Raw genomic sequence first — 13315 nt, 5'->3', positions numbered from 1 at the left:
TCATCTGGATGCCGTCACAGCTTAGTTGTACCTGGCTGTACACAAAAATAGGGCGCAGCCCCACATCAATTTTTTTAAATTATTTCATGAAATTCATGAAATAATTAAAAAAAGGGCTTCCCTGTATTTTTGTTTCCAGCCAGGTACAAATAGGCATCTGGGGGTTGGGGGCAGCCCGTTCCGGCCTGCTGTACCTGTCTGAACACAAAAATATGGCGAAGGCCACGTCAAATTTTTGGTGAAAAATTCATTAAAAAATTAAAAAAAAAACACATTTAGGGACTGCATCTTTATTAACCCCTCCACTTGAGGGGTTAATAAAGATGCAATCCCTAAATTATATTTTTTTTAACTTTTAATTAATTTTTCCCAAAAATTTTAACGTGGGCTTCGCCATATTTTTGTATGCCAGCCAGGTACAATATCCAGGAACGGGCTGCCCCCAACCACCAGCTGCCTATTTGTACCTGGGCAGACACAACAATATAGGGAAGCCCTTTTTTTTTTATTATTTCATGAATTTCATGAAATAATTTAAAAAAAAAATACGTGTGGCTTCGCCCTATTTTTGTGTCCAGCCAGGTACAACTAGGCAGCTGGGGGCTGGAATCCGCAGCGCAGGGTGGCCCAAGCTTTCTGCCCCCCCCCGCTGCAAATTGCAGTCCGCAGCCACCCCAGAAAATGGCACGTTCATAGAAGCGCCATCTTCTGGCGCTGTACCCAACTCATCCAGGGCCCTGGTGCGGTGGCTCACTGGGTAATAAAGGGGTTAGGGCCAGCTTAGTATTATCAGGCCCTAACCCGAAATTCATGGGGACACGCCAATATTAGACATGACCACCATGAATTTCTAGTAAAGTATTTAAAAAAAACACAACACCCAGAATAAAGTCCTAATAAAGTTAATTGAAATAAACACACAATTCTTTAATGTTCTAAATTAAACCATACTTACCATCACGCCCATTCCAGCTGAAGCCAACGATCTCCTGCAATAAAAGTAAAATAATAAACCAACCTCATCCTTACCTTCCCATGGTTCCCAGAACAGCTTCACCTCTGCTACATTGACATGACAGGCTGGATCGCAGCAGAAATCTACCATCCAGCTTGCCATGCCCCAGACACTGAGAAGCGCAGGCATGCTTGCACTCCTCAGTGTCTGGCTGTGACGGCATCCAGATGAGCCGAGTTCATGTCCAATGAACTCAGCTCACCTCATGCACGTCACTGACAGCGTGGGAAAATTCTACTGCGCTTGCCGTGAGCGCAGGAGAATTCTCTCACGCTCACCGCAAGCGCAGGAGAATTTTCCCACGCTGTCAGTGACGTGCATGAGGTGAGCTGAGTTCATTGGACATGTCCAGGAGTTCATTGGACATGCCCGGGAGAAATCCATGTTTGGCTTTTAAGCCGAACTCCAAACTTTTACGTTCGGTTTCATTCATCTCTACTAATGACATATCAGCATGGTGTAGTCCACAGTGGAGCACAAGGTGAGAAGATGTGGAACAAAATTTCTCCATCATCTCCATTGTGTGAGTCCACGGAAATTGGACTGCATTCAGATGTCATCCAAAAGCAGTCCGATTTTTTTACACACACCCATAGACTTGAATGGGTAAGTGGCATCAAATATCAAAGAGAAAAAAATCGGGTATCAGTAGTGCCCCATTGAATAACATTGGTCTGAGTGTTATCCGATAAAACATCGGATAACACTCGTCCAATGTATACGCTCGTGTGAGCGAGTCCTTAAGGTAAGAAAGGTTGTGGACCATAGCTGTAGGATATTCAGGAAAGAAAGGTAAAGTGAAAGGTCATAAAAAGAAAACCTTGAAAATCTGGCACAATACAAATGCTAACGGCTATCATTGGCCCCCACATTCCATATTGGTGCATCTATATGAATCATGACACAAGTCAACTGTTTCCTCATTATCGCTCTACATTAGGGCAGGTGCAGAGGACCGTGTATTGTCTCATCCGAGATAATCGAGACGATTATGCAAATCACACTCTGATCAATCTCTGATCAGAATTTGACCAAAGTGTGAGTATAGTGCGATCCGAAAAAAACATTTCTCCATCTTCTCCATTCTGTTAGTCTGTGGAAATCGGACTGCACTCAGATGGGCCCCATAGCATAACATTGGTCCAAGTGCGATCCAACAAAACATTGAATCGCACTCGGACCGAAAATAAGCTCGTCTGCACCTGTCCTTTACATCACTATAAGTGTTGATTCTCTTGGTAACAATAGTATTTGTCTAGGGCCTAAAATTAAAACGCTTCTCTTCACTTAAAATATAACAAAAAGTTTTGTGCACATTTGTAAAGGTCCTCCACCGATTCTACAATCAAATGTTCTCGCTCTTTAGTGTAAAAGCAATAAAATGAAATTGCTTGAGAATAATGACAGATATGATTCAGCAAGACTACTTTTTTTTAATCAATATTGCCGTGGATACCTTTCTCCTAAACCTAGCATAAAATAGCACTGCAAAGACTTTCACAATGAAGAATGAATCAAATCATTATCAGCCATAATGGAATATTTGGTATCTAGAAAAAGTAACTGTATTAACAGATTCAAGTGACATGGAACAAGGTCAAACCCTTTTTGAAAATCACGTCAATCGCACAAAAGAATAAAATAACCATGGGCGGCTAAACTTCTAGATGAAGGAAGAAAATTGATCCTCTATGTCCCAAGTACTTATTTAAGGCTTTCATTTATAGGGAGATCACATTTGGCTACATGGACAGAAGAAGCATAATGTACTGTATATTTTGTATAGGAAGTGGGAGAAAACATCTCTTTAGAAGTTCTTGGATACCCTAAAAAATGGTTTCCTTAAAATGTTCTCCTTGCTGTATTTGCCTCCTTATTTTTTGTAATGTTATATATACGTATATACTGCATATTAATTTAACCCATGTAATTTACTAAAGCTGTTGCCTAGCAGAAGCCAAAAGCAAACATCATGTGGCAATGTCACATTGGCATTGTCCTGGGTATATCATTATATTCCTACATGTAGTTTGGGTAGCACCAACGGCTGATGCTTCACCACGACTTCCACAAAGTTAATAAATTCAAGAATCAAAATGCCGAACATGTAATTAAGAGGTAGAATAATAAAATTACAATAAGGCATCAATTAATATCATGTGGAGTAGAAAAGGGGAAAATAGCAAAACGTCATTTTGTATAGTAACATGATAGCAAAACAACCAGTTCTAATATGTAATAACATCATTAAATCACTAAAAATGTAACAGAAAAAAGGTGAAGAACTGTACTATCACAAAATAACTTAGAAGCACTTACCTTTATCCCAGGAAGTCCCGGTAGCCCAGGCAGTCCTGGTTCACCCTAGAGAAGAATTATATTACAATACAGACAAATATCTCATGGTTAGCAACATGAAGATAAAATGGAGCATAAGTAAGTCGCTCACTTTTATATGGTAAACATCTGTGGAATCAATATTAATGGTTATTATGAAACTACCTGCTACAGAAAGAAATGTCAGTGAATAAATGGGGCTGGGCTGCTCCAAGGAAAATGTGCTAAAACTTGAATGATTCTTTAAAAATGCTTTAGTATTATTTTATGCAATTTTAAAATTATTCTGTAAAACAAACTTCTAATGCCAGTCTGAAAAGGTGCCATGGCGTTCAGCCTCCTGCACTACCCACACTACTAAATTTAGACCACTTATCAACCATCGATCTTCTTGGAAAGGAAGACAAAATTCCGTTTATTTGATAACACATTTTAGTAACTTTCCATATTTGCTCCATCGAGCTGTCAGCAGAATAAGTAATGTAAGATGGTACAAGTACTACAATGCACATCTATAGTACGTGTGGCACCTCTATATACCACCGGCACAGTATAGCTCTGTTATACAGTATGATGGAGTGTACCACACATTCTTTTCTTTTCTCACAGATTCCCTGAAGGGAATAACACGTCTGTGTGCTTCCAATGGAGTAAGTACCCATAGAATGTAATAGCCGCTGTTTCTCTAGCTGGATTCTTATTGCAGTCATACACTATGTATAACGTCTATAAAGTTGCAATTTAGGACTGATGGAAAGTCAATGCATTTGACTACCCTGCATTGTCCCTAATTTATTCAGAAATTTTTGCTGTTTATTACATTAACACTGTACTACATTTTTTCTGATTTACTTTACTGCTCTTTATTTTTAGTAAATAAGAGGATGTCCCATGTCTAATTAAGCTTCATTGCAAAAATTATAGCATTTCCAATAATAATTATGGATCCAAGCTTATAACTGGTTATGTTGTCGTGATGCTGCCAAGAGGAATTGTTTTCTGAATTTGGTAACAGTAAAAGGTGGAGAAATGCAAAGAAAAACATCTCAAATAAAACTTTAAAGCTTTAAATCCTCAGGGCTTTTTTCAGAGCATTGATGAAGTAGTTGGAACTTTTATCTTTGTTAAAGTACAGTAGGTCTCATCAGATTTCATAATAGAAACTGCATACACTACCGTTCAAAAGTTTGGGTCACCCAGACAATTTTGTGTTTTCCAAGAAAACTCATACTTTTATTTATCAAATGAGTTGCAAAATGATTAGAAAATATAGTCCTGACATTGACAAGGTAAGAAATAATGATTTTTATTATAAAGAATAATTTTCTCCTTCAGACTTTGCTTTCGTCAAAGAATGCTCCCTTTGCAGCAATTACAGCATTGCTGACCTTTGGCATTCTAGCTGTTAATTTGCTGAGGTAATCTTGAGAAATTTCACCCCATGCTTCCTGAAGCCCCTCCCACAAGTTGGATTGGCTTGATGGGCACTTTTTGCGTACCATACGGTCAAGCTGCTCCCACAACAGCTCAATGGGGTTGAGATCTGGTGACTGCGCCGGCCACTCCATTACAGATAGAATACCAGCTGCCGGCTTCTTCCCTAAATAGTTCATGCATAATTTGGAGGTGTGCTTTGGGTCATTGTCCTGCTGTAGGATAAAATTGGCTCCAATCAAGCGCTGTCCAGGGTATAACATGGCGTTGCAAAATGGAGTGATAGCCTTCCTTATTCTAAATCCCATTTACCTTGTACAAATCTCCCACTTTACCAGCACCAAAGCAACCCCAGACCATCACATTACCTCCACCATGCTTGACAGATGGCGTCAGGCACTCTTCCAGCATCTTTTCAGTTGTTCTGCATCTCACAAATGTTCTTCTGTGTGATCCAAACACCTCAAACTTTGATGTGTCTGTCCATAAAACTTTTTTTCCAATCTTCCTCTGTCCAATGTCTGTGTTCTTTTGCCCATATTAATCTTTTCCTTTTATTAGCCAGTCTCAGATATGGCTTTTTCTTTGCCACTTTGCCCTGAAGGCCAGCATCCTAGAGTCGCCTCTTCATTGTAGGCGTTGACACTGGCGTTTTGCGTGTACTATTTAATGAAGCTGCCAGTTGAGGAGCTGTGAGGCATCGATTTCTCAAATTAGAAACTCTAATGTACTTATCTTGTTGCTCAGTTGTGCAGCGGGGCCTCCCACTTCTCTTTCTACTCTGTATGTTGAGTTTCTCAAACAGCACTTCCTTCCATGGTTCAAGAAGAAGAACTGTGCATTCCGCAGCAAGATCCTTTTCATGTATGATAATGCCCCGTCTCATGCTGCACATAACACATCTGCATCTCTGGCTGCTATGGGCATAAAAGGGGACAAACTTATGGTGTGGCACCCATGCTCCCCTGACCTCAACCCCATTGAGAACCTCTGGAGCATCATCAAAAGGAGTGTCTATGATGGCGGGAGGCAGTTCACATCTAAGCAACAGCTCTGGGAGGGTATTCTGTCCTCATGCAAAACAATTGAAGCAGAAACCATCCAAAACCTGACAAATTCAATGGATGAGAGAGTTCAGAAGCTCCTTTTGAACAAGGGGTCCTATGTGCAAATGTAACATCACCTAGAATAAAGTTTTGAGTTGAAAACTGTTTGATTTCAGTTTGTAATAACCTGCTAATGCTTATAATTTCAAAAATGACCATTTTTTTGTTCTTTATTAAAATGAAAAGGTGGAAAACTTTATAATTTGGAACATGCATTTTGAGTGCAGTTTGAGTTTTTTATTTTTTTAAAAATATACTGTTATCATTAACAGTTTGTACAAAAACCTTTCAATTGTACTCTAATAGTTATTTGACTGGAAAATTACAATGACTGCAATTCATATAGGTAATTTGGGAAAATCTGAGAAAATATTATTTGCATAATAATTTGGAACACAGTGTAGACTGTCGAGTTTCACATGAAAGTTCTCTTTTTCTGGCCATTTTGAGAGTTTCATAGAACAAACAAATGTAATGGTCCAGATTCTCAACTAGCTCAAAGGAAGGTCAATTTTATTGCTTCTCAAATCAGCCAAACCGTTTTCAGCTGGGCTAACATACTTGTGCAAGGGTTTTCTAAGGTTTTCTAAACATCCATTAGCCTTCTTACACAGTTAGCAAACACAATGTACCATTAAAACACTGGAGTGGTGGTTGTTGGAAATGGTCCTCTATACACCTATGTAGATACTGCAATAAAAACAAGACGTTTGCAGCTAGAATAGTCATTTACCACATAAACAATGTATAGAGTGTATTTCTGATTCATTTAATGTTAGCTTCATTGAAAAAAAATGTGCTTTTCTTTCAAAAATAATTACATTTCTAAAAGACCCCAAACTTTTGAACGGTAGTGTATATTATTAAATAGATCTCTTAGATAGGATCAGGCTGGTGTACTTACTTTGAAAATTTGTATCAGAACGACTGTATAATACCTTTTGAATGTTTGCACTTGGTTTCTTCCCACCTAGCCTGATTGATAACACCTCATTGTTCCTGCTGGAGAGAACTCGCACTGCTCAGGACAAGCTGCAGCTGCCAGTGAGGCTGGGTGAATGGGCAGAGATTGAATACACTTGGATTCAGGAGCTCTCTTACTCTCTGCAATGAGGATCATATCAATCTTATCAGATCTAAGGAATCTATTTTATTACATATACTGAATATATTATGAAAACTGGATGCAGATCCTCCTTAGTATATCAATAAAATGGATTACCTAAGACTTTTATTATTTTTTGTGCATGGGTCTAAAAACTAATAAGCAGGTAGTTGCTAACTATCTGCCTATTCTACACAAGGACGATCTCAGCTAACTACCTGCCTATTCTACACAAGGACGATCTCTGCTAACAACCTGCCTATTCTACACAAGGACGATCTCTGCTAACAACCTGCCTATTCTACACAAGGACGATCTCTGCTAACTACCTGCCTATTCTACACAAGGACGATCTCTGCTAACTACCTGCCTATTCTACACAAGGACGATCTCTGCTAACTACATGCCTATTCTACACAAGGACGATCTCTGCTAACTACCTGCCTATTCTACACAAGGACGATCTCTGCTAACTACCTGCCTATTCTACACAAGGACGATCTCTGCTAACTACCTGCCTATTCTACACAAGGACGATCTCTGCTAACTACCTGCCTATTCTACACAAGGACGATCTCTGCTAACTACATGCCTATTCTACACAAGGACGATCTCTGCTAACTACCTGCCTATTCTACACAAGGACGATCTCTGCTAACTACCTGCCTATTCTACACAAGGACGATCTCGCTAACTACCTGCCTATTCTACACAAGGACGATCTCTGCTAACTACCTGCCTATTCTACACAAGGACGATCTCTGCTAACAACCTGCCTATTCTACACAAGGACGATCTCTGCTAACAACCTGCCTATTCTACACAAGGACGATCTCTGCTAACAACCTGCCTATTCTACACAAGGACGATCTCTGCTAACTACCTGCCTATTCTACACAAGGACGATCTCTGCTAACTACCTGCCTATTCTACACAAGGACGATCTCTGCTAACTACATGCCTATTCTACACAAGGACGATCTCTGCTAATTACCTGCCTATTCTACACAAGGACGATCTCTGCTAACTACCTGCCTATTCTACACAAGGACGATCTCTGCTAATTACCTGCCTATTCTGCACATGGACGATCTCTGCTAACAACCTGCCTATTCTACACAAGGACGATCTCTGCTAACTACCTGCCTATTCTACACAAGGACGATCTCTGCTAATTACCTGCCTATTCTACACAAGGACGATCTCTGCTAACTACCTGCCTATTCTACACAAGGACGATCTCTGCTAATTACCTGCCTATTCTGCACATGGACGATCTCTGCTAACTACCTGCCTATTCTACACAAGGACGATCTCTGCTAACTACCTGCCTATTCTACACAAGGACGATCTTTGCTAACTACCTGCCTATTCTGCACAAGGACGATCTCTGCTAACTACCTGCCTATTCTACACAAGGACGATCTCTGCTAACTACCTGCCTATTCTACACAAGGACGATCTTTGCTAACTACCTGCCTATTCTGCACAAGGACGATCTCTGCTAACTACATGCCTATTCTACACAAGGACGATCTCTGCTAATTACCTGCCTATTCTACACAAGGACGATCTCTGCTAACTACCTGCCTATTCTACACAAGGACGATCTCTGCTAATTACCTGCCTATTCTGCACAAGGACGATCTCTGCTAACTACCTGCCTATTCTACACAAGGACAATCTCTGCTAACTACCTGCCTATTCTACACAAGGACGATCTTTGCTAACTACCTGCCTATTCTACACAAGGACGATCTCTGCTAACTACCTGCCTATTCTACACAAGGACGATCTCTGCAAACTACCTGCCTATTCTGCACAAGGACGATCTCTGCTAACTACCTGCCTATTCTACACAAGGACGATCTCTGCTAACTACCTGCCTATTCTACACAAGGACGATCTCTGCTAACTACCTGCCTATTCTACACAAGGACGATCTCTGCTAACTACCTGCCTATTCTACACAAGGACGATCTCTGCTAACTACCTGCCTATTCTGCACAAGGACGATCTCTGCTAACTACCTGCCTATTCTACACAAGGACGATCTCTGCTAACTACCTGCCTATTCTACACAAGGACGATCTCTACTAACTACATGCCTATTCTACACAAGGACGATCTCTGCTAACTACCTGCCTATTCTGCACAAGGACGATCTCTGCTAACTACCTGCCTATTCTACACAAGGACGATCTCTGCTAACTACCTGCCTATTCTACACAAGGACGATCTCTGCTAACTACCTGCCTATTCTACACAAGGACGATCTCTGCTAACTACCTGCCTATTCTGCACAAGGACGATCTCTGCTAACAACCTGCCTATTCTACACAAGGACGATCTCTGCTAACTACCTGCCTATTCTACACAAGGACGATCTCTGCTAACTACCTGCCTATTCTACACAAGGACGATCTCTGCTAACTACCTGCCTATTCTACACAAGGACAATCTCTGCTAACTACCTGCCTATTCTACACAAGGACGATCTCTGCTAACTACCTGCCTATTCTGCACAAGGACGATCTCTGCTAACTACCTGCCTATTCTACACAAGGACGATCTCTGCTAACTACCTGCCTATTCTACACAAGGACGATCTCTGCTAACTACCTGCCTATTCTACACAAGGACGATCTCTACTAACTACATGCCTATTCTACACAAGGACGATCTCTGCTAACTACCTGCCTATTCTGCACAAGGACGATCTCTGCTAACTACCTGCCTATTCTACACAAGGACGATCTCTGCTAACTACCTGCCTATTCTACACAAGGACGATCTCTGCTAACTACCTGCCTATTCTACACAAGGACGATCTCTGCTAACTACCTGCCTATTCTACACAAGGACGATCTCTGCTAATTACCTGCCTATTCTGCACAAGGACGATCACTGCTAACTACCTGCCTATTCTACACAAGGACGATCTTTGCTAACTACTTGCCTATTCTACACAAGGACGATCTCTGCTAACTACCTGCCTATTCTACACAAGGACGATCTCTGCTAACTACCTGCCTATTCTGCACAAGGACGATCTCAGCTAACTACCTGCCTATTCTACACAAGGATGATCTCTGCTAACTACCTGACTATTCTACACAAGGACGATCTTTGCTAACTTTCTGCCTATTCTGCACAAGGACGATCTCTGCTAACTACCTGCCTATTCTACACAAGGACGATCTCTGCTAACTACCTGCCTATTCTACACAAGGACGATCTCTGCTAACTACCTGCCTATTCTACACAAGGACGATCTCTGCTAACTACCTGCCTATTCTGCACAAGGACGATCTCTGCTAACTACCTGCCTATTCTACACAAGGACGATCTCTGCTAACTACCTGCCTATTCTGCACAAGGACGATCTCTGCTAACAACCTGCCTATTCTACACAAGGACGATCTCTGCTAACTACCTGCCTATTCTACACAAGGACAATCTCTGCTAACTACCTGCCTATTCTACACAAGGACGATCTCTGCTAACTACCTGCCTATTCTGCACAAGGACGATCTCTGCTAACTACCTGCCTATTCTACACAAGGACGATCTCTGCTAACTACCTGCCTATTCTACACAAGGACGATCTCTGCTAACTACCTGCCTATTCTACACAAGGACGATCTCTACTAACTACATGCCTATTCTACACAAGGACGATCTCTGCTAACTACCTGCCTATTCTGCACAAGGACGATCTCTGCTAACTACCTGCCTATTCTACACAAGGACGATCTCTGCTAACTACCTGCCTATTCTACACAAGGACGATCTCTGCTAACTACCTGCCTATTCTACACAAGGACGATCTCTGCTAACTACCTGCCTATTCTACACAAGGACGATCTCTGCTAATTACCTGCCTATTCTGCACAAGGACGATCTCTGCTAACTACCTGCCTATTCTACACAAGGACGATCTTTGCTAACTACTTGCCTATTCTACACAAGGACGATCTCTGCTAACTACCTGCCTATTCTACACAAGGACGATCTCTGCTAACTACCTGCCTATTCTGCACAAGGACGATCTCAGCTAACTACCTGCCTATTCTACACAAGGACGATCTCTGCTAACTACCTGACTATTCTACACAAGGACGATCTTTGCTAACTTTCTGCCTATTCTGCACAAGGACGATCTCTGCTAACTACCTGCCTATTCTACACAAGGACGATCTCTGCTAACTACCTGCCTATTCTACACAAGGACGATCTCTGCTAACTACCTGCCTATTCTACACAAGGACGATCTCTGCTAACTACCTGCCTATTCTGCACAAGGACGATCTCTGCTAACTACCTGCATATTCTACACAAGGACGATCTCTGCTAACTACCTGCCTATTCTACACAAGGACGATCTCTGCTAACTACCTGCCTATTCTACACAAGGACGATCTCTGCTAACTACCTGCCTATTCTACACAAGGACGATCTCTGCTAATTACCTGCCTATTCTGCACAAGGACGATCTCTGCTAACTACCTGCCTATTCTACACAAGGACGATCTTTGCTAACTACCTGCCTATTCTACACAAGGACGATCTCTGCTAACTACCTGCCTATTCTACACAAGGACGATCTCTGCTAACTACCTGCCTATTCTGCACAAGGACGATCTCGGCTAACTACCTGCCTATTCTACACAAGGACGATCTCTGCTAACTACCTGACTATTCTACACAAGGACGATCTTTGCTAACTTTCTGCCTATTCTGCACAAGGACGATCTCTGCTAACTACCTGCCTATTCTACACAAGGACGAACTCTGCTAACTACCTGCCTATTCTACACAAGGACGATCTCTGCTAACTACCTGCCTATTCTGCACAAGGACGATCTCTGCTAACTACCTGCCTATTCTGCACAAGGACGATCTCTGCTAACTACCTGCCTATTCTACACAAGGACGATCTCTGCTAACTACCTGCCTATTCTACACAAGGACGATCTCTGCTAACTACCTGCCTATTCTACACAAGGACGATCTCTGCTAACTACCTGCCTATTCTACACAAGGACGATCTCTGCTAATTACCTGTCTATTCTGCACAAGGACGATCTCTGCTAACTACCTGCCTATTCTACACAAGGACGATCTTTGCTAACTACCTGCCTATTCTACACAAGGACGATCTCTGCTAACTACCTGCCTATTCTACACAAGGACGATCTCTGCTAACTACCTGCCTATTCTGCACAAGGACGATCTCAGCTAACTACCTGCCTATTCTACACAAGGACGATCTCTGCTAACTACCTGACTATTCTACACAAGGACGATCTTTGCTAACTTTCTGCCTATTCTGCACAAGGACGATCTCTGCTAACTACCTGCCTATTCTACACAAGGACGATCTCTGCTAACTACCTGCCTATTCTACACAAGGACGATCTCTGCTAACTACCTGCCTATTCTACACAAGGACGATCTCTGCTAACTACCTGCCTATTCTGCACAAGGACGATCTCTGCTAACTACCTGCCTATTCTACACAAGGACGATCTCTGCTAAATACCTGCCTATTCTACACAAGGACGATCTCTGCTAACTACCTGCCTATTCTACACAAGGACGATCTCTGCTAACTACCTGCCTATTCTACACAAGGACGATCTCTGCTAATTACCTGCCTATTCTGCACAAGGACGATCTCTGCTAACTACCTGCCTATTCTACACAAGGACGATCTTTGCTAACTACCTGCCTATTCTACACAAAGACGATCTCTGCTAACTACCTGCCTATTCTACACAAGGACGATCTCTGCTAACTACCTGCCTATTCTGCACAAGGACGATCTCAGCTAACTACCTGCCTATTCTACACAAGGACGATCTCTGCTAACTACCTGACTATTCTACACAAGGACGATCTTTGCTAACTTTCTGCCTATTCTGCACAAGGACGATCTCTGCTAACTACCTGCCTATTCTACACAAGGACGATCTCTGCTAACTACCTGCCTATTCTACACAAGGACGATCTCTGCTAACTACCTGCCTATTCTACACAAGGACGATCTCTGCTAACTACCTGCCTATTCTGCACAAGGACGATCTCTGCTAACTACCTGCCTATTCTACACAAGGACGATCTCTGCTAACTACCTGCCTATTCTACACAAGGACGATCTCTGCTAACTACCTGCCTATTCTACACAAGGACGATCTCTGCTAACTACCTGCCTATTCTACACAAGGACGATCTCTGCTAATTACCTGCCTATTCTGCACAAGGACGATCTCTGCTAACTACCTGCCTATTCTACACAAGGACGATCTTTGCTAA

The 13315-nt window shown here is 42.0% G+C and overlaps 1 protein-coding gene across 1 annotated transcript in view; it reads right to left on the bottom strand.

Annotated features, from left to right (window-relative positions):
• The window catches only part of COL25A1 (collagen type XXV alpha 1 chain), a 686464-nt gene that overhangs the window by 148395 nt on the left and 524754 nt on the right, over nucleotides 1–13315 (bottom strand). The window contains exon 18 of the mRNA XM_073640961.1: nucleotides 3335–3379. Within this exon, the coding sequence (XP_073497062.1) occupies nucleotides 3335–3379 (45 nt within the window). The remainder of the gene's footprint in view (nucleotides 1–3334; nucleotides 3380–13315) is intronic.

This window comes from Phyllobates terribilis, unplaced genomic scaffold, assembly GCF_046119375.1.
Source record: "Phyllobates terribilis strain yellow unplaced genomic scaffold, ASM4611937v1 Scaffold_1__5_contigs__length_1240528914, whole genome shotgun sequence".
Classification (NCBI taxonomy): domain Eukaryota; kingdom Metazoa; phylum Chordata; class Amphibia; order Anura; family Dendrobatidae; genus Phyllobates; species Phyllobates terribilis.
Note: the sequence above shows the minus strand (reverse complement) of the source record. Positions and strands in the feature narration are given on the sequence as shown.